This window comes from Eurypyga helias, unplaced genomic scaffold (genome assembly GCF_000690775.1).
Source record: "Eurypyga helias isolate BGI_N326 unplaced genomic scaffold, ASM69077v1 scaffold23289, whole genome shotgun sequence".
NCBI classification, from domain to species: domain Eukaryota; kingdom Metazoa; phylum Chordata; class Aves; order Eurypygiformes; family Eurypygidae; genus Eurypyga; species Eurypyga helias.
In genome coordinates, this window is record NW_010271709.1 from 1 (window position 1) to 23,184 (window position 23,184).

Below are 23,184 nucleotides of genomic sequence, written 5' to 3' on the forward strand. Positions count from 1 at the left end.
CGTCCTCCTCAGGGCTGCTCTCCATTTCACTCCACAAAACATGCTCAGTATGTGGGTTGGGGGTGGGCTGGGTGCCGTGTTGGTTTTATCGTTCTCTCTCTCTCACTTGTCAGAGCTCACTCTGGCTCTAGTGTGATCTCTGTCTTTTGGGCTTGTTCTGGCTCTTGGGCTTGGGCTCTCCAGATCTGCCTGTTCAGGACCTGGCTGGGCATCGATCAGCAGTTGTGTCATTTGTTTTATTTTCGATTATTTTCATTACATATTAGTGGTGGTAGTATTATTTTCATTACATATTAATAATATTAGTTTCATTACTAATATTAGTATTAATAGTATTGTTAATATTACCAGTATCACTATTTTATTACTTTGTAACAATTTACTTTATAATTTTTTTTTTTTTTTTGTCTCAGCCTATGAGTTTCCATGTCTTTTCCTTTGACTCTCCTCCTCCACTTGAGGATGAGAGAGGTGAGCGAGTGGCTGGGTGGGGTTTGATTGCTGCCTGGGATTAAACCACAACTGGTACAACCAATTGAGGTTGTAAAGGTAGCAGAATTGTGGTTTTGGAAATGACATCACTGTGCATGGGAAGCTGTGGTTTGCTGCTCTTATGTCTTCTGTGCAAGCAACAGGCAAATATGTTCTTCAGTATCATGTTGTTAGCAAGAATTATGAGACAGTAATTAAAATTTTGCTAAGATTAAAACGGAGGATGAATACGTGATTCATACTTTTTGGTGTTCTAAAGCCATTTCTGTAATTCCTTAACCAGTGATGAAATGCAGAACAAAATCGATACATGCTTTGTAAAGAAGGTCCATATAGGGATTTATATTTCCTTTCTTTCCCGTATTCCAACTATTTTCCATAAATGATGGATTTATAGACTTAAGAGGGAAAGACGTTTCTCTGAAGTTGCACATACATGACTAAAACCAAAAAGGACTGCACAAGCCAAGCCATGATTCACAAGAAAGTTACCTGTCAAGGGAGTACTTATAGCTGAGGCAGGAGCCCCTTCGACCTCTCCAAATTGCTTGGCAAACCCTGTAGCCAACAGAAGTGCTAAACTAACAGTGGTGCAGTGGCTGAGGTATAAGTGGGCGTTCTGAGTTGCTCGTAATTCCTGGAGATTTACTATCAAGTTAATTCAAAACTGTTGCAACACCTGAACCAGTGTCTCACGGTCACTTCTAAATTAACTCGTTAACTCTGTTAACCATTCTTCCTACCAAGTATCCTTGAATCCTCTTCAGTGCTGTGGCTTCCCTGTGCAGTCCAAAGCATTTTGTTACTTGCAGAGCTATTTCTTTCATACAGTGTGTAGAATATAAGATGTAAATAATGTTTTCCTCTCATATAATTAGGATGTTAAGTCTCAACTAAAGAAAAAAGCCTACATTGATTTTTTCTTGTGAGTCTCTTTACAACTCTGAATTTATAACATATTCCTAAGGGTGCCTTGGAGTTTTTTCACATATAGAGGAAAATTGTTTAATAGCCAATAGCTGTTGTCCCAAAATAGTCTAAATAGATAGGGAGGAGGGATAAAAAATCAATGCACCCAAATAAGGTCATCTGCTCACAGTAATTAGGACAAAGAAATAGTCTTTTTCAAAGAGGTGGAATGTAGCACAATTAATTACAAGAATCTGAACTAAATTTAGCACTGTAAACATGGGTGTGAAATGGCTGCAGTCCCATCCATACTGCGTTCAAACAAAGGTGGACGTGTTTCCGTCTGGATTAAATAAAATGCCGTCTGTTTCCAATGTGGTTTGGCTAGCCGGTGAAAACCATAGCGTTTTGACCTGTGTGAAAGGCGGGTTCTAGTGGACAATGGAAAGTGTTTATCCATCATGGTTTCTGTGTGTTTGCTCTGATCAATGCTATCTGGGCATGTTGTGACAGAAACCCCTTTTTTTCTGCATTCAGGCATAAACGCTGTTTGCAAATTCATTTCAAAGAACATTTGATTTGGCCAAAGTCTTGAGTTTTGATGTAATCATCTGTCCTGAACATTGTCTCTCGTGTCCTGGAAATAATTATTTCCAGCATTTTCTGAGCGAAACAGAAAACAAAGAGCTCCTAGACAAACCAGACACTATTTATGTATTGCTTGTCTGCCGATTTTGTCTTCATTTAATAGACCATGTTTTCTTGAGTACTTCAAAATATTTCTGCATCATTTGCCCTCGGAACTGACCCAGTGACCTGAGAATCAAGAAAATGTCATGTTAGTGACTACTAATTAGTGGATCCAGAGAGCTGCTTCTCCTGGCCTTTCAACCTTCTAGAGGCAGCAACAAAAGCTGTCACATGTATCATACAAAGAAAACAAGCATTTGCCATGTTTGAGGGTTTTTTTCCTAGGGTATAGCAGTGGCATAAGCTCAATTGAGACTACAGGTGAATTTGTAGGTTAGGAGGAAATTAACCTATGGTATAGTGTTTGCATTCATTTCTTCTTTTCCATGCATAACACAGTGCATCTGTTACCCAGTTCTTACTGAACACTTGTGAGTGTGTTAGTATGCTGTATTGTGAACGGGAAAAAGAAGGAATCTTTGTTTCTTTTCTCCTTTTTTTTTTCCTGTTCTTGCCATCCCTTTTTCAAATATTTTTTTAACTACTTCAAAATGTATTACGTATTTCTGAAGGGAATATTTTAATGCTTAGTTTTTAATGTGCAGTATACAGTACAAGCTTGACTTGCCTTTTTGTATGTATGTTTGAACAAACTTGTTAACGGAAGATTCAGGCATACTTCCCATCAATCATTGTACTTCTGCACCTTGTGAGTCATCATGGGTTTTTTGGGACTACATGCTGGAATGACCATGGTAAAATGTGCAGTCACAACCATGTCACAGAACTGTTTGTGAAAGTAACATTAATCTCCTTTTTTATTATTTATAATTTTCAGGTCTTTAAAATAGAGGTGCTAATGAATGGAAGGAAGCATTTTGTGGAGAAGAGGTATAGTGAATTCCATGCACTTCATAAAAAGGTAGTGATCTCTTTCTTTACAAGATGTAATTTTATTTTGCTTTAGTTGTGATGTTTTCTTCTCCAAATTATTACTGTACGTGGTTTACCTTATAAATATCTTGTGATTCATGTCTCAGGAAATGAATTCCCACCTAACTCAGTTTCTTTTCTATTTTGTGGAAGGAGACAGTGACTTCGCAGATGTTACTAACTCTCCTTTTCTTTTTGATTATTATTTACCTGCTGTATTGCTGAAATGCTGTCTTGAAGTATGTTCTTCTCTTGTAAAAATCACAAAATAGGATACATTCCTGTAGCAAATAAATATATTTTTGCTTTTTATCCTATTAGGCAAATAATTTGTTAGTTCTATGAATTAGTGTTGCTGCCTGCTATATGTAAAGGTGAGGAAACACCTTCTGTTCACCATCAAACTAGATGTGAAAAAGGCTGGGTAGGCCATCCACTCTGCTGCTCTTCCTACAATGAACGTGATATAAAATATCTCCTAAGCTTGTCTACTGAATCACCTTACTAATATATAGAAGGGAACCTAATACATTGAAGTTATCCGCTATTTGTTCTTTAAATCGTTTTGATCACCGTTGAAGGGAAAGTATGATTTCTCCTCTCCAGGCTAAACTGGACGCTGCTACACAGTTGTGCAGCTGAAAGGAGAGCTGTATGTTTTTTCTGCCTTATGGAGGCCAAGTGTTGTGAAGGGGAATTCTGGAAAAGCATTGCAGCCGGTTGCCTGTTGTGGGGCCGCAGTGAAGAGCTTCAGTCCTTCGTTCCTAGGACCTGGGTCATCTGAGTGTTTGTTGCTTTGAAGCTCTCAGCAGAGGTGGAGTGTGCGCACACTCAGCTGCTTTGAGTCGCAGTGCTTGCCGTGAGTATGGAACAGCTTCCTCTGCAAACGACAGCAAGGAGCAGGGGTGTTCACAGCTCCTGACACTGCGGTGTCAGAGGAGCTTACCCACACCAGCATGTTTGCTGGTGGCCCTGAATCGGCTCAGGAATCATCTTGTTCAGGGAAGAAGCATTATCCTGGTAGGAGAAAGGATGGATTTTGCCAGCCTTATATGGTGTATGGATAGAAGCAAACTTGAGTCAACAAAAGGCAACTATTGACCTGTCTGTGTGTTGCCCCTCAGATGTCCAAAGAACAAGAATGTATTTTGCTTTACTGCACTAGTATTTCTTGCCTTTTTGCTTCTTACCCCAATTGTGGTATCAGCTGCCACTTTATAATACTCTTTTCCTTGTTTACAGTTTTAATGTGTCAGATATTTCCCCCCTTGTGTTCACATTGAATATGATGCCACATGAGCAACAGTGTCAGAATCAGTAGTACAACTCACTCACCCACCTCCAAGCCTTGCAGTACGTGTGCATTTTATTTTGCATGTAACAATAATCCTGCAGTGGAAAGTGAGCAGGTGAGCAGAGATTATGCAACAAAATAAGTTAGGAGACAGTAAGAGTGGAAAATCAGTATTTTATATGCTTAGAATGCACCCTACTCAAGTAGACTATCTCCTGTTGGAATGGAACTGAATGGAATTTTCAGTTGCAAGGGACCTACAAGGATGATGTAGTCCAACTGCCTGACCACTTCAGAGATGACCAAAGGTTAAAGCATGTTATTAAGGGTGGTATCCAAATGCCTCTTAAACACTAACAGCCTTGGGGCATCGACCACCTCTCTAGGAAGCCTGTGCCAGTGTTTGACCACCCTCTTGGTAAAGAAATGCTTCCTAATATCCTGTCTAAACCTCTAGTGCAGCTTTGAGCCATTTCCACACGTCCTATCCACTGGATACTAGGGTGAAGAGCTCAGCACTTACCTCTTCACTTCCCCTTCTCAGGAAGCTGTAGAGAGCAATGAGTTCTCAGCCACTCATAGGACATTCTTTCCAGCCCTTCCACCAGCTTTGTTGCCCTATTCTGGACACATTCAAGGACTTTCAAATCCTTCTGAAATCGTGGGGCCCACAACGGCAGATGGCACTGGAGGTGAGGCTGCTCCAGCGCTGAATACAGCGGGATAACCACCCCTATTGACTGGCTGGTCACGCTGTGTGGGATGGACACCAGGGTGGGGGTTACCCCCTTGGCTGCCAGGGCCTACTGCTGACTCGTATGGAGCCTGCTGCCAGCCAGCATCCCCCAGTCCCTTTCTGCAGGGCTGCTCCACAGCCACTCCTCTCACAGGTTATACTTGTGACCAGCGTTATTCCATCCTAGGTGCAGAATCTGGCATTTGGACTTTTTAAATTCCATCCCATTAATTATTGTCCAGTGCTCCGGTCAATCCAGCGGTGCCTCTGCAAGGCCTTTTGTCCCTTGAGACAGCACCTCCCAGTTTGGGATCATCAGCAAACTTGCTAATGGTGCATTCAACCTCTGCATCTACATCATTGATGAATATGTTGACCAGAACTGGTGCTAGAATTGAGCCCTGAGGAACACTGCTGGAGACCAGTGGCCAGCCAGAGCTAGCCCCATTCGCTACCACCCTTTAAGCCCTGCACACCATGGACCTGCTCATCCCCCAGTTGGTCTACTTGCCTAGAAGGATGCTGTGAAGGACATTATCAAAAGCCTGACTAAAATCCAGAAAAGGTATATCCACCACCTGCCCTTCATCCACAAGATGGGTAATGTTATCATAGAAGGGTATCAAATTAGTTAAACAGAACTTTCCCTTGGTGAACCCATGCTGACTGTGCCTGATGACTGCGTTGTCCTTTAAATGCCTTTTAGTAGCATCCAGTATGATCTTCTCCATAATTTTTCCAGGTACTGAAGTTACACCAGCAGGTCTGTAGTTCTCTGGGTGTCCCCTCGCACCCTACTTGTAAATTGGAATAATGCTGGCTAGTTTCCAGTCAGCAGGGACCTCTCCGGACTCCTGGTAGGTGATTGAAAAGGGTCCTGCCATACAGTCTGCTAGCTCCTTCCATACTCTGGAATGAATCCCATCGGGCACCCGGGACTTGTGAACATTCATCTCATACTGCTGGTCCCTTACAATTTCAGTGTTCACACATGACAAGTCGCTGTTTCCTCACTCATCCTCCAACTCAGGGGACCGGGCAGCCCATGGTCTATCAGTGTTATTAAAGACTGAAGCAAAAGAAGCGTTGAATGCCCCCGCTTTTTTTCTTCCCTTTGTTGTCGTCTAATTTCACTCTCATTTCTGGAGTTGCACAATTACTCCACATAGGTCATGAATGACTGCAGTCTCACTCTCAGACTTGTCTCACTATACTTCCTCTGCAGTAACTCCCTTTGCAGAGATTTCTCCTTAGAACAGCAGGTAAAACGTAATTGATGGTCCCTTTCACTCTCTCTCCCTCTCCAGAAATAGCAGCAAAATAAACAAAAATGAAAAGCTGATATTCTAACAGGACAACTGTACCACTCTTCAGTTTGTCTCATCTTACTCCTCCTCTGCTTGCTCTCTGTTTATATTACCCTGCAAACTTGACTTTCTTGTTCCCTGTACTGATGCAAAGCACACAGCCTATTTTGGCAACAGTATACGTCTTTGCCTAAGTCTTTTTGAAGTTGCAGTAAAATTTCAGTAAACATGGTTGAACAGCTCATGCTCTGAACCTCTCTTAGTGCTTTCAGTGTTACAGAAATCCTGGAGAAGGCATTCTCTGGTAATACAGTGTGTAGTTTCACCCGTTCTTCTCCCTGTTTTGTGTTAGTGTACTCTCAAAGCTCTTTAAGAAGTAAGGTGTGTAGTTGAACAGTTTTTATTGGAGAAGAATATTTTGAGCTTGCATCTCAATTGTTCTTTGTGAACGATTTGTTGACATCCCATGGCACTATTTATACTCAGGTCCAGATACCAGTTTGCTTTCAGCATGCCAATTGGGTATTTATTCTTTGTTCCTCTCTTCCCCTTTAATTTAAAATGTAAGTTTCACTCTAAATTGCTGTGAGTACATGATAATTGGAAAGGTATCTTTAGACTTACTGCATATTCAAGGTGCCCTTAGTGCTGGAGATGTCTGTAGTGAGCAGGAGAAACAAAACTGTAGAGAACAACAGTGGTAGAAAATGGGAATAGAGGCTGAAGGGGAGATTGTGCCTCTTGCTGGAGGATATACTCCGCTGGCAGGAAGGAGGACCCCATTGCTCACATAGGACATTATTCATTCATCAGAATGCCAATTAATGTTTTGATTGATTTTGATAAACAAACCCATTTCCAGGAGCATGGCTGGATTGATCTCCTTCCTGAGTTGAACCTTTCTTACATTCCAGTTGTGTAAAAAGAGTTTTACACAAAACTCTGAGCAATCGGGCTGTAGTGAAAAAGGTTTAAAATCTTTTCAAGACTGCCGTGCTGCACCAGAAACCATCCACTGCGGTTGCCTTGTTTGAAATAGTTTGCAGAGGCCATTGTACTTTGCCCTGGTTATGAGCGACAAACCAGGCCTTTCAGGCTATGCACCATTCACATTACAGTATTGTATCCAAGTCTGAACAAATGTTTTATTATGCTCATACAGAGAGTTTTTTAGAAAGAATTAAATTCTTTCTATGTGTTTAACATAGTCAAACCCACAATCATTTATTTGTAGTTTTTCCCTAATTCTTTTTTGTACTTTTTTCCCTGTATATTTTTAAATATTGGTAGTTCTTTTTAAGCACCAGAATGCTAGAAGGTGACAGTGTTGCAACTGACAACAAGGTGACAGTTTTGCAGTGACATCTGCAAAAATCTTAAGTTCTATACATCTTATTTTACAAGTTATTTATAATTTTAGAATAATTAGTGTACACTAAATCATATTGACTTTTCACACTTGGACAAATAATTCTTTACTTGACAGTTTGAGCCATCATTTAGTCTTGCAGGAAATAGATATGTCAAATAGGCATTAGGTAAGCGTTACGGACAGGAAGGTATTACAGACAATAATTCTTGTGTGGGGACAGATCTGAAGCAGTGTAGCTAAGACATACATAGATTTGCTTAATATTCTTCGGCATTGTAATAACTAATCGTTGCAGTATATTATTGGATTATTGTAAGCGTGAGAAGGTGGGTTTACCATTTATTCTTTGTACATCTGTACAGCATGTGCTTCATACCAATACATGGTACCTGTGCTTGCACAATTTTTTCTGGATGCCTTATATAACAGGGCCACAGAGCACAAAAGGATTGTTAATCATCAGCTGTGGTACCAGCGACAGAGTATTTATCTTGTAAGCAGCTAGGCCTTGCTGGATGCTTGTACTGTTTCAGATTTGTCTCCCCTCATCTGGAGCATTCTCCTCATTTGTTACTCATCTGCAGGTGCTGTCATAGTTCAGAACAGCTGTGACCATATGTTCTTCAACATTCTCGATCAATTTAGAGCAAAAAATGAGGTTTTATGTTTGGGCTTTAACATCAGTCAGTAAAAGCACGTGGGTTTGGGGTTTTGTTTTGGTGGGCTGTTTTTCTCACTTCACGTTTAATTGTAATTTAGCACTGTTCAGAAATAAGAAAGTTGTAAAATGTTTCCAGAGCAATTGAGGTTTCCTTGCTGCAGCTTTGTTATTTGTGACTGTAGAGACCTTGATATGTTGGCACTGCTTTTTCCTATAGTGACATCTCAGCAAGCTCAAAGATGAAATGTAAATTCTCAGTCTCCCATGGGTATGCATGTCAAAGTCAATTTTGAGTTTCTTTCCTTGCATTCCTTGCCTCGGATTTACACAGAGGCAGTGTCCAACAGAAAGGATGTCTAATGTCACCTTCTATTAAAATGCAATGGAGTCTTTTCCAGTTATTATTTTTGCTTTGTAGTTTTGAGGAAAACGTTAATATTTTTCAGTTTTGAAAACATCTGTTGCTCCAGCAAGAGGATTCTCAGTGTTGTCAGAACGAATGTTTGTGTCTGTCTGTATGCACTGATGTGTAAGCATATACCCATTTCCTGTGGGAATCTTTAGAGCAATAGTTACGGAGCTCCCTTGGAGATATATTCAGTAGCAATGTTGCTATTTCTCTGTGTAAGATATTAAACACAACTGTCCGTCTGTTGGTGCAATTTGAGAGCATGGTTGTTTCGCTCTCATGATGGCCAGCTCTCCAGGGAAATGGTTATCTCTCCACCCTGCGTTTCTTCCGCCTGTTTACAGTTACCTAAATCCAGAGTTAGAAGTTGTCACGGTGTTTTTTTACCTGCCTTAACAAGGCACTGTCTGCGTACATCCTGTGACGCTGCTGATATTCTCGTGTAGCTGTTGCCAGATTTGTTTTTAGGCTGTTAGTCACAACAGATTGTTAGTAAGGTTCCTCCTCACTGTCCAGGGCACCTAGATGTGGAGATTTTAAACTGCAGCCTGTAGGTATGAAGTGTGCTGTTACCGCAGTGGGCTGGTGGTGAGTAACTATTGCTGTGCTGTTGTTCTTTTACGCGTGGTTATTTTACCCACACTGCCTCATCTCTAACATAAACTTGTTTGCTTTAAAAGGACGCTATTATACTTTTGTTTCTGTCAGTGTTTCTTTTCACTTGCAGCTCAAGAAGTTCATAAGAACTCCAGAGATCCCTTCAAAGCACGTGAGAAACTGGGTCCCCAAGGTCCTGGAGCAGCGACGGCATGGCTTGGAGTTGTACTTGCAGGTACGTCTCCTCGCAGCGCTGGGAAAGTGAAAGCAGCATCCAGTTTCAGAGTGGTCGTGTCATTGGAAGGTATGAAGGGGGTTGTTCTACTGATCGGCAGTTTTAGAGGTGGGAAGTGAGCTGGAAATTGACCAGCAGTGATGATTTCTCTTCACTTAGCAAGACTAGCAGCTAGAAATCCAGACCATTTTGCTTTTTTTTCCTCATTATGGCAAAAGCTGCTGACTGACTTTGGCAAACCTACTAGTACCTCATTTTCCTGTGCCTGAAAGGGTGAAAAAATAATGTTACTCTTCCCAAAGTTGTTCTGACCATAACAATCGGAAGTGTTGCAGAAGAGGTACAAGGTGTCTTCATTTAACTCACACCTATATAGACAAGAGTAGGCAAGAATCAACTTAGTAAATTCATATCTCTGTTGTGCGTGTCTGTAACTGAATTGTTCATCTAGTTGCAGTAGGAACCTGTCATACCATATTCATCTCAGTCGGTTTGGGAACTTGCATTTGAAGTCCCAGGTTCTACCTGTTTGAGTTCTGATTTTGCTACAGACTGTAGCAAAAGGAGTCTTCAGGAATGGCTCAGACGTATAGACATCTAAATATACGAGTGATAAATCCCAGCCTTTTTTAATAAACAGAGTTTCTGTTCTCACCATGATTGCTTTAAAAACGCCCTTTGGTGTTGTTTCACAGTCATTTCTCGGGTGACACAGCCAGATTAAGGTGTTCCTCTAGACACATTCCCAGTCCACCGCACCTTCAGCTGTACTGATGTTTTATTGAAGGGGATCATAGAAATGATCTGATTCAACAAATAATTGTTTTGTTAGGAATGCCAGAGTAAGAGTATTCTATTTTCACTCAGACCAGAGTAGTAAAAATTTCACAGATAGGTTTTATGTCATCATCTACAGTTGCAGTGGCACAACTGGAAGAATGGTAGTAGTGGACAGTGGGCAGTGAGCTCATCTATAGAAAATAGATGGTAACCTGCACCACTCAGGACCCTCCCTGATTCTCAGGAAGGTTTGTAAAAGAAAACTGCATAAGCAGAACAGAATTATAGTGTGACCTGAGACAGTATCACTTCTGACATTAAACTTTTAAAAAAAATTTGGAAATAAGGAGGAAAACACAACTCTGGCTTTGTTCTGAGACATAGGGAACATTTCAGGCAACATAGGGGTTTTTTTTAATTTTTAAGTATTTACTTAGTGTTGTTAAATTGAAAATTTTTTCCCTGTTTTCTTTCTTGCTCTATGATATTTAAACCATCTTTGGCATCTAAAAATTGCATTGATTTTGTGCGTGAAAAAATACTGCTGTTGGAGACACTGTGGGTGTGAAAAAGAATAGGGCCTTTCTGTTGTCAGCACAGCTTGCTCCATCGTCAGTGTGTTTTTGTCTTCCAGCCATTTGCTGTAAATTTTAAATTTTTTTCTGATTTTCATACAACTGACTTTTGGAGAATATCGCTGCTTAGGCACATGTACCAATTTCTCTTGTGAGGTTGATTTTGTTAGAAAGAGAGAGGGGTAAATTAGTTACCACCTTTTAATTGCTGATAAACTTTAAAATAACATCTCCCCCTACTGGAAGAGTTAGTTAACTCGTGTTCTTGTACAGTTAATTAACTTTTCCCCTCTTCGATCACCATTTGCTATCATAGGAACATGCAGTGGTTTAGGTGAGAAGGACTGCTGAATGCAATCTGATTAAAGCATGACAAGCCTCTAAGTTATATCCATGTTAACATCCATTAAAACAACAATTCATTAATATTTTTGTCAAAGTCATTAATTTCTGAATCATCAGTGCAATTTTAACTTTTAAGATAATGAGACCCTGATTTCAGACAATTCAAAATTCATATTAAGGCATTTCAATTACTAGGAGATTTTTTTGGTGCCAAGCTTTTTCCGAGACAGAGTGTAGGAACGTGCTAGTTTCGGAAGACATGATCGTTCAGAAGACAAGACATAACACCAGATATATAAAATATTACAAACATTTTTTCAGGGGATGCTGATGCGAGTTAATCTGTAAGAACAGTTCGGCTACTACCATTGCTAGTCAGTGGTGGTACTAGTAGCCAGCCATTTGTGCAGCTGGTGATCTATAACGGAGTCATGGTAGTCATCAACTGTTTTTTCATAACAACCTAGAATCTCATGGAGAGATTGAGCATTTACACAGATGTTACATTAAAGAGTTTGTTTCATGCAATACATGTTAATTTCTCATTATTGCACTTTGCACCTTGAAAACCTGTACAGGCAAGAAGTAGCATGCCATGCAGGTAGCAGTCAAATACAGACCTGAACCTGACATGGTCTAATCATATCTGATTCTTAATATATTTTTAATTAAGTAGACTTCTGTAGTTAAATGCAGATAAAAGTAGTGATATGGAATTAGAACAGTAGAGTTGGTCTACATCAAATAGTAAAAAAGCAGGAAATTCCCCTGTCTGAGCCAGAAGGTGCTGCAGTTGCCAGTGCCTTGTTACTTCCTACCTTTTCATGATGAAACCATGATAAAGCATTTCGGCACAGATTGATTGTTTCTTGGAGTGGATGGACAGGAGGTCAGCAACATTTCATTCTATCTTTCTGAAGAACAGCAAAATGATGAATAAACCAAATATTGTTAAATTATGAGATACAAATAGTAATCTTCTTAAATTTGTCCGTATCCACTGTCAGGCGGTGTTCATAAGATGGCTTGTTTTTCTCATTTTTGAAAGGTTGAGTGGGGATTTTTTCTTGTTTTAATAGATCAATTTTCATGGAATTGTGAAAGAATGATTTATCTGTGTTATTTTGAAGTTATTTTCATATTTTACAGGTCCAACTGGAATAGTTAGTTACTTGTGTATCTGAGCTCGTAGCTTGTAATACAGCAGAGATGAGAATCCCGGTGGTTTTGATATAAAATAGATCATTGGATTACACTATTGCTGACCGAATCTCTCTGCTCGTAATACTAGATTGAAGCAAGATTTGAACTTAGCTGTGATTTGCTTATGCTTATGAAATGTCTTCTCTTGATATGTTTCCTGAGGAGTTTGGTGTTGAGAAAAGGCAGAAGATACAGCTTTGAGGTAGCTGGTTGTGTAGGGAGACTCTAATTTGAGAAAGGCTGCCAACTGAACCTGCATTGAAAGCCTGCGACTCCTGACAGTATGTTTGTCAGCCTTGAGAAATACGTTTGCTTGAAGGTACCCGAAGGTGAAGGTAAGTGTGGAAGATGATAGGACAGACATTTAATCGGCACTGTAGCTTCTGGGTGGTGTTTGGTTTGGTTTTTTTCTTTAGTCCCCGGTATAATCTTGGACTGACCGTTTAGCACAAAGCCATACAGAAATATAGTCTGCTTTGGAAGTATGTTTCAAGGAGATATAGACCACTGGAAATGCTCCCTTTTGCACAATTATTGTGGTGTTCAGTAAGTGATCTTATGGATGGACCAACTGAACAGGTAGTTGGGGTTTTATTTGGGACATTGAAGACATTGTTGAGATTCCTAAGGACAGCACTGAGGGACCTTGTCTAATTGGTTATTGAAGCAGCTGCAGCTGCATTGTCAATTTGATCAGTATTTGTTACAAATAGACTTTATATGATGTACTCTTAGAGGAGCAGTTTTTATGGGGCTTATTTTCAGTGAATTGGTAATGGGGAAGAATTTCATCTAGCCACCTGCTCTCTACTGATTTGGAGTTAGGTCATATCCTTGTCCCAGTAAGCTGACACTAGATGTTATTGCCATCCAGTCTCTCTGCCCCAGGGACTTGCCCTTTGACAGGTCTGCCTTTTAAAGTTCAATGGAATAGATATTTTCTAACCCCCTTGGGCAGAAGAAATCTCATCATTTGCTGATATCATCAGTCCAACAAGATAACAGGCATCGTTAACAGAATTCACTGTGAAGTGGCACCCACATCTCAGCATGAGACTGTGTAGCTGCTGCTAGTCCTCACAGAAATTATTTGGTTATGGAGAGAGATTTTGGAGGATGCCCATATTTTTGAGCTTCGGGATACTAACTTGTTTCTTGTGGTCTGGGTGACCTGAAGAAATTCTTCTTGTGACTGGCAAGACCCTAATATAAAACAGAGGGCTGTAAACCTTCTGAACTGCTCTGTATGTACATAGGGTCTGTACGTACATGTGTCTCTAACCAGAGTTAATATGCAGAGTTAGTATTTCTCTCTCAGCTGAGGTCAAAAAAACATACTCGCCTTTCATTTACTCTTGAACTTTTTACAAAGAGAACAGTCCTGATTCCTGGAGATAAGATTGGTTAAAGTGCTGCTTGGCTGTGAGACTTGAGGACTTCATGAACTTCAACATTCCAGCAGTTTCAGGAATCCAAATCTTCAAAATGAATTATGGAGTTTATGAAACTGGACTAGAGATTTGTTTTCCATTTAAGGAAATAATCTGGAGATCTGAGAAGTACTTTGACCTATATTTCAGTATTCTTCAAAATGCAATTCTCTTTAAAAATATTTTAACTACCAATCCTTCCTGAAAAAGATAAATAAAACCATATCTGTTACGATTTTGCTCTTAAGAAAATGGAATCCAATCCTGTACTCCGTAGCTGTCTTAGTTTCCAGCAGGGTGGAGTTAGGAAAACAGTGGATGGAGTGATGAAAAATGTTCAGTTGCTTTGTGAGTAGGTTCATCAGAAATAAAAGGGAGAAAATCACCCATTATTATATTGCATTTTTTTACTTTCTTCTGGGGAACAGTTCAACAGTAACTGCAAAAATGCAAAGACAAACGAGCTATTTCTGCAGTTAGTGACTGCAGAAGGAAAAGTATCTTACAGAAAATTTGGCCCAAGGTGTCATTTCTTTATGAGCCATGATGATTTTCTTTAATTACTTCAATGGCTATTGATACTAAATTCCTTGTGGTGAAGTTTAAATAAATAAATAAATAGCCTTTTCTGACTGGACGGTGTGTATGAACAAATCAATACATCTGGGTGGAAGGATTAAATAATCTCTCTTAGACCCAGAAAAAGAACCTCTGATTTTAGTCATCAATCCAAAATGAGTTCTAAATCTTTTGAACTATCTTCTTTTAAGTTGATATAGTTGTGTGATGTTGTTTCATAAAAGTTTTCAATTCAATAAAAAAAATAAAATACTGAAAGGATTTTTTTGTTGATTTGGAAACTATTGCAGAGCATTTCAGAAAGAATGCAGCTTTTCATATTGCAGCTGAGGACAAGAATCTTCTGCTTTCTTTGAGTGTCTGTCATTGCCCCTTTTCAGTATCGTTCTGGGGAGTGAGATAATTTGACTTCTCAGGCTTTTTTATCTAATTGTGAAGAAAAATATTTTTTCATCACCTAGTGGGAAGTTTCATTAGTTCTTCACTGCTTAACTGATTCAATTTCTGTTGCTATTCTAACAAGGAGGAATGTGAACTCAGCCATTTATTACTTTGTCCATCCTGAAGAAGACAGAAAAGCCATCCAGACTTCTGATGCCAGTCTGCAATTACAGCACATTGTGCATTGGCTAGAGCTTTGCCTTTCATACTCCACTTCTGTAACTGTAGCTGAAATTCTGCTTCAGAGCTGGAGTAGGATCAGAAAGTGGGGAAAAGAAGTCCTTGGTGATGTACAGAATTTTTCACTGTTTTCTCTTCTCTTTGTGGAGAGAAGAAATGTCCCATGAAAAAATGTCCCATGGTAGTACATGAAAGTCAGCCTGAGGTCTGCCAGGCAGAATGAAAGCTAGGGTTTTATATAAAGACAGGGAGATCTTGGTTTGAGGGTTGGTTGAAGCTGACATGGTTCTCTAGGATCAGAAGCAATCTGTGAGTGCTTTCCAAGTGGAACAGTTCTTGATCTTCCACTGTCAATATTAAAGAAAAAAAAAAAATGTAATGTCCGTAGAGGCAGATGGTTTCGAACCAGTGCTGATGGAGATGTTTAGATCTTTGATATGTGTGCTTTTATAAGACATCTGTTTACTTTTGTCCTACAAAAATAAATCAAAATGGTTACTATTTAATTCTGGAAATGTAATAGCAAAATGATCTTAGAACTATTCCATGATTGTTCAGCAATTCAATTTTTATTTTTGTGCAGTTCACGTTCATCACATTTATCCGTTCTGTCAACGTTAATATTCAATACAATGGTTCTTCTGTAGTCTCAGAAACGCATTCTGTATCAAGCATTTAGGTATTCCCGTATCCTCTTGTGTCTTTGCCAACGGGCATTATGAATGCAAAATTTTACGTTGGTTCAAGGGAAGACTGGAAAGGTTCATGGAAGAGCAGTTTATTTCAAACACAGGAAGTCCTCAAGCTGGAAATAACTTTCGAGGCTGCTAAAGTATTGAAGTAAGATGTCTAAAAGTGTTGAAGTAAAAGTAATATGTTCATCTTGCTCATTTATACTGTTCCTTGATATCCATTTAGAGTAATTTTTGGAGATAGGATACAGTGCTAAATGGACCTTTGGTCTGAAACATTATGATCTTTCTGATATCATCCTTAAAGTAATTAAACACGTACTTGTGTTTCAGCTTGTTGTTAGGTTTGATTAAACATTAATGCGTTTTCATGAACTGAGCCCTGTATGTATCACAAACACTTCTTAAAAGAAAAAAGATTGAATCACATGGCTGAGAAGACATGGTTGGTATAATACTGGTATAATGAAGAGGTATGCAGGTCAGATGCTACTGTGCACAGCCGTTTGTAAAGGCTAATGCCTATTAAGACCAAATGCTTTACACACGGGATGTAATTGGCTGTGTATTTGAAAGCTGGACTCCGAGGAAGGGATTTTGAGCTATAAAACTTTTCTGCAAAATGTGGTCCTATTTTTGCTCTTCTCCAGCTTATTCTCTGCGTGCCTGATCTGTGTCTTTTTTCCCACTAGGCTTCTGTTTAACCATTCCCCATATCTGAGAGCAGGAGCTGGATAGAAATCACTTTGACTTCCTTGTGCCATTCATTAACCACCACGAAGATTTCTGCAGAGGCAATCCTTCCCTTTGTCCTATGTACACATTCACTCTTGGGATCTATTTCTAACTAATTTAAGACCAAATTGCCTTATTTGCAGGGGAAAAAAAAAAAAAACCCAACCAAACCCAAAACCCATGCCCATCAAGTCCAGAACATATGTTTATTGTTGTGATTGCTATTTCTGGAAACAAGTTTTATTTTAAATGCAGGTGAATACATTGAGGAGAATGAGTCTGGTGTTAGAAAGTTGCAAGTAAAAGTTGGATTCAGTGAAATAAGATTTAAAAGGTGTTTTGCTGGAAAGTCTGTTGCATCAACCACATCTATTAATCACATTGAAAATTCTCTCCATTATCCAAAATTATTCAGTGTCTTCCTTCTCTAACTCCATTTAGTCTGCAGTAATCAAGGTTGAACTGTACCTGTAAGGAGCTCTAAAAGCAATGGTATGATAAGTATAAAAAGACAAAATGTTCTTTGTCCTCATTAAAGATTGTGAGCAGAGTGTTAAATAATATTAATGGCTGGGATTGTCAGTACTTAACAGTACTTTCCTAGTACAAGTGATTTTATTGATCGATACAGTCTCAATGTAACAGGGCAGATTATTCTACTGATTTTATCGAAACCTTAACTAAGTTTGTTAGTGTACCACATATCTTTAAATAGATCTAGATGATGATGTAGATTAAGAAAAGCAGACCACCATCCATCTTTTTTTGATCGGTTAATAACTTAAATCCATCATTGCTGTGACCAGCTCTCTTAAGATTCTGTTGTGCATACATGTTTCTTCGCTGGTACGGATACGTTGCTGATGTTAGGCGGCTGTGGATTTTAAAGAAGTGTGTTTGACATATGCAGGACTGCATACTTGTTAAGAGGAGGTGAAAAGCAAGAGAAAACAGGAAAGCAAAATAATTCTGTAGATAATTTAAAAGAGAGCTTTATTAAGAGTGTCTGTTTGCAGAGGTGTTCCCTGCAGAAGTATTCCAAGCATCTTTCAAGCACACTTAGGAAAATTACCTGGTTTATGTTTTAGAGTTACATTTTTAGCTTTTCAAATGGTGCTACTTTGTAGTTTATGATTCATATTTTTTCCTCCATCTTCAATAATCTGTTTAGGTTTGCTGTATAGAATTGTTCTGCACGAACTTCTCTCTCATTTCATTTTTACATGTTGATCTGATCAAGATAAATTCTACCCAGTTAAAAGCATAATTTACGCTAGAAGTCATGACAGGTTTAGAAACCATATCTAAGTGCTCATTCTCCCTTCATTATACTGTCTATTGTCATGCTATTGTATCACATACTTCGCCCAAGTTAAGATGAACATCAAACTGTACTAATAGTGCATTTCTATAGGGTGAGAGATTGTCTCTGTCATGACTGACATACACCCAGAATAACCGTAAGATATTTTAAGAGGAGGGAGAAAGAAATTAAGGTCTTTAAAGATGCCACAGCCTGTGAAAGCAGAACTAGGGATATTAAAACCCAGGTGCTGGTGCACTGCTACAGTCTGCTGTTGGCCGGTTGTTCTAATAGCCGTGATTCCTTCTAGAGCAATACAAAGTGTGAGATACTTACTTCATCGAGCCGCAGTGAAATAAAATTGGTCACCTTCCTTATCCTGAAGGCAACTCCTCATTTGACATGTGGGCATTAAATTTTCCTTAGGAAGTGTTCAGTAGATTTTCTTGAGCTTGTCTGGGCAGGGGGAGGAAAAGTCAAACATTTTTTGTCCATTATAGTCAAGAAAGGAAGGAGGGAGCTGTAATTCCTTTGAAAACCTTTTATTATCACCACCTGATGTGGCCTGGATAGACTCAGTTTCCCCCATCTTTTTAATCAATCTACAGCATTTTAAACACATTTCATTTACTACTCTGTGTTGTTTTACATAAGCTAATTCTTTTTTTATGTGTAATGACTATTGCTTTTTTAAATTGGACTTTCAAGGCAAGTCTTAAGGGCTTTTCTTCAAAATTAATCTGCAGTTACTTAATGAATTGCCAGTGAAGGGAGAACCTTATTTTCCAGTCAAGGAGTATTTTATTACTGCGTGTGTAGTGCAACACACTATGTTCTGTTATGGTTGTTCAGTAGTGCACAGCAACAAATCAGCTTGTAGTTAAGACCTAGGTTTGCCAAATCATTGCCTTTATGCATTCGGATAGGATTCTTTACCCTACACTCATGACTGCAGACCAATCATTAATATTCTTTACACATTCATAAACTGCATGTACGGACTAAGGAAAAAAGTTCATGAAGAAATGAATAATTCTGTCTTTATAGCACGATTTGAATTTGCACATAAGGCATGTTTGGAGATGAGAGGAAGAAAACAAAATATTGAATATATGCTGAATAACTGAATACCGTCCATTCTGTGCTTTGCATGAAGAACTGCATTAATATTCTTTACACATTCATAAACTGCATGTACGGACTAAGGAAAAAAGTTCATGAAGAAATGAATAATTCTGTCTTTATAGCACGATTTGAATTTGCACATAAGGCATGTTTGGAGATGAGAGGAAGAAAACAAAATATTGAATATATGCTGAATAACTGAATACCGTCCATTCTGTGCTTTGCATGAAGAACTGATTCTAGGGGAAAAAGTAGTATGGGATCATACTGTATATGTAAGCAGCATTAAATAAATCCTTCACGTAAGGAAGTTAAATTAAAAGTTTGATGGATAAACTTAACCTGACAATTCTTCACTTTGAAACGTGCTGTAAGAACTTTAATGTTTTTATCTAACATTGTTTGTATCATTTAGTGAGACCATTCTGAAGGGAAAACAAACAAAAAGCCCCAACAAAAACCAGTGGAACGAATTACAGGGTTTTGTCAGAAAGTAATACATAAACTTCAGGTTTAGGCATATGGCAAGGAAAAAGCACAGGCACAGAAAAAATATTTGCAAGAAGGCTGCTTAAGCAAGAATCAAGAGCTGGTCCATCAGTAGCTAAGAGATGTGAGCAGAGGAGACAACTAGTCTTCTGCAGATAGGTTGTGGGAAGGTGGCCAGTGAGCCTTCTCCTTTGGTCCTGCAGTAAATTGGCCTCTGCCGCATTAGATTTCTTTTGTGTGTGTTCCCTTTTCTTGGCTTTTATGCAGTCTTGCATGTCTCCTTTCTGAAGTATCTGCTGAAGGATTTCAGCTAAGGGGAGACCGTCCTGTGCTTGTGGGTAGCCTAGGAGAATAAAAAATGCTTGTTATCTTCTGCTAACGTCATCTGTCTCCACACACATCAGCATTGCTCACCTTTGTTTTTCTTTTCATCTACTTACTGTCTCTGAAATCTGAATATAACACAGATTTGGTTAAGTGTACAGAAGTTCATTTCTGAATGATGCCTAAATTTATAATTCTGATACGGGTTTTCTTGCTGACTTTAAAAGCATGAATATTAAAATAAGAAACTTTCATAGAGTTTCTTATGATAAGTATTATGAATGAGAGATAAGAAAATCTCCAAGATGTATTGAATTTTGTGATGCAGTTTCTTTTTAATTTCTCATAACTATTGTTATCTATATCTAACATACTTTTTCTTCTGTAGATAAACAAAGTTTGCAGAAACAAAGCATGAAGTAGAAGTAGAACCTTTAATTTAATTAGGCACGTTGTAACTGGTGAAGATTAATGTATATATCTCTTGCTAATTCTTTTCAATTACTCAGTTCATATAAATTCCCAAACCTTGTTAATTATGCTGAAGTCAAGTGGTAATTTTTAACAGTATTTCCACAGCAAGGGAATTTTCCTGGTCTAACCTTGCCCTCCTGTACAAACTCTCAGCAGATTAGGCATTCTGACTCCAGTCCATTCATTTTCAGCACAAGCCTAATTGCTGCCGACTGCCTGCCACAGGTACCCTGGTTATCGTACATTTAAGGGATGCAGGTTCTTCTGAGAACAAATAAGGAAAGATTAATTGTTTGTTTTGTTTCATCCCAAGAGAAATGTGGGAGCTTAATCAAGAAAAATAATTTCTTCTGTTGATTTGGCTTATTTGTGGAAAGGGATAATTGTATAGAGGCAGGCATAGAGCTATGCATTTTGAAAGAAATTTTGCCATTTACCTACTTGGGAGGCAAAGATACAGCAAAATGAATGTAACACAGCATTGGAATTGATGGGGATGGTTCACATTTCTCATAGTAAGTAATTTGGCTGCTGGGCTTTTATTTGAACCAATATTGCTAGGTGGTATTGTCATTTGTTTTGTCTGCTTCTTTGGATATCTAATCAAGGAGACAATAGGAGGGGGAAAAACGCTTTTCCAAATTGTCCTTAATTGCTAGAGCACGAAGTGAGCTAAACACTCTGGTATTTCCAATTAAAGAACTTGTTTCCAGCAAGCACCATTAAATCTATCTTTCCCAATCTGATAAATAAGCTATCTAAGAGTGGAACAGATTAATTGAGAGCAATTAGTTCGAAGCTCAGTATAACAGTCAGAGTAAACCAATGTTATCAATGAATGCAAATTTTACGTAAAGGAGTGAGAAGCACTGCTGCACCAAAATAGAGTTGAAAGTAACCACTAAGCACAAAGAAAAATTTTAGCTGTGATACAGAAATTAGTCTTGTTTGTTTCTCCTCACAACAAAAGCACTAAAAGCCGTTTCTTTTCAAGACATCTGTTACGGGAATGTCCAATTGTATTTGATGCCTTTGCTACATACATTTCTCCTTCCACATGCTGCAGGAAGTAACAGACATGGGAAAATCACAGATCCCGTGATTCCGAGCTGGTCACAAAATTTCCTCCAGTTGCACCTAAAGCGCAAGAAAGCTCTGCTTATACTACATTTGTGTTTGTTACTGTCTGGTAGACATGATAATCTCTAAGTGTGGTTTGCTTACGTTAATAACCAGTAACCCCTGGTAGAGGGGGATGGGGTTGGTAGAACCTTAAGCCTAGCACATTGGATTTTGATTCCTCTTTAATACAGGCGAGTGTCCCTAATGATGTATATCTAGGCCTTTTTGGATGGGTGTTCCTTCCTTCCAACTGTCCTCGTGTGACAAATGGTATTCACCCACGTGGTATAAGCATCGTTCTGCATGTGGGTCCTCCAGATATTTTCCTTAATGACAAACCATAGGAAAACAACCTGGATGTTCCCCTTACGTGCCAGCCTTTCACCTTCTGAGAATGAGTGCATCAGCAAGAGGAGAAAGCCTCTCTGTCACCTCAGATACTGAAATGAATGTATAGGCTTTGAATATTAGTATGTTCAAAGGAAGTATTGTATGTTGGCTCCGTTGTTACTTGTTGTGTATATAAGGCTCTGGAGTAATGTGCTCCATCAGGAAAGCAGGAGAGGATGCGTGTAATGTGTTGCACACTAAACAGACTAATTCCTAAGTCAGTTTCTACAGAATTACCTTGGCGAGGTAGGTTGCGTCGCTGTTGTGGGTGTTGGCATCGCTCATGTAAACTGGGAGCACAAATACACCAGCTGCCCCAGCTGTTAAAACTGCTCCCCCTTAGAACGGCAGTTTGGGTGCTGCATCCCTGGCCTTGGCAGCGGCAGCGTGGCTGGAGTCTGCTTTTGCAGAATTACAGCTTTAAAATGGCTGGATAAAAATCTTATTTCTTATGCTGTTGCAACCCACTGGGTATGTCTATTCTGGGAAAATGAAAAGGTCAGCGATAACTTTCCCAATAAAACGTTCTGAGAAAATGTCATTCCAGTTGTGTGCACCTGACTGGGGGAGTTCATCCTCCATTTTTCAAGCATCTTATTTTTTATTTCCAGAATATCATCATCAGTAGGGAAATACAGCATTCGTAACTGTGATAGTACAGTGTCATACCAGCTCAGGAGCTGAAGGGAACAGACAAGCTGCCACAGACGTAGCACTTGAAGACAGGTCATTTGCAGTATTTTTCTTTATATCCTTTCTGGCAGGTCACCAGTTGTATTGTGAGTAACTGTGGTTTTCTGGGCAACTTCCCTGTAATGTTGACTTCTGGAAGACGTTCAGAATGTCCCCAAGAAACCATGAGGAAGTTAAGACAGGTGAAACCTCTCCCAGTCTTTCCGGATGTCAGAGCGATCCGGATCGCCAGGTGCGTTTTCCAGCGTGGGGTCTAGCTCTCACGCCTTGTTCAGTGGGGAAGGTTCCTAACGTAACATTTCAAAAGCACTCATAAAGCAAGAGGATATTTCGGAGGAGCGAAGGCCGCCTACAGAATTCACAATCAGCAGTCTTGCAGCCCCCATTTAGGCAGCTGTCTCTGCATTATCCTGTCAGATGTTTCCCTGTGCAGTTGGACTCGGTCAGGGTCATGCACGGAGACATGCCGATTCGAACAGCAGCGGTTGTGTAACGTCAGCATTAGGAAGCGGTTTGCTTTTTTGTAATGACATTGCCGTGCAGTAGTGCTTACCTGCTTTACGAGTGGATTTTTTTATAATTAATCAAATTCAGGCAGGTTTGATCATGCAGGCTTAATTAGTTATCCGACTTTAAATACTGGCATGAGGAGAACGTGTACTGCAGGAC

The 23,184-nt window shown here is 39.3% G+C and overlaps 1 protein-coding gene across 1 annotated transcript; it reads left to right on the forward strand.

Moving 5' to 3' along the window:
* Positions 1 to 2,929: 2,929 nt before the first annotated feature.
* On the forward strand, positions 2,930 to 22,747 carry SNX22 (sorting nexin 22; the record flags this gene model as incomplete). The annotated part of the gene is made up of 3 exons (XM_010158919.1): positions 2,930 to 3,013; positions 9,531 to 9,635; positions 22,587 to 22,747. Coding segments are annotated over 3 exons (350 nt in total), but the record flags the coding sequence as incomplete, so codon positions are not given.
* Positions 22,748 to 23,184: the final 437 nt, after the last annotated feature.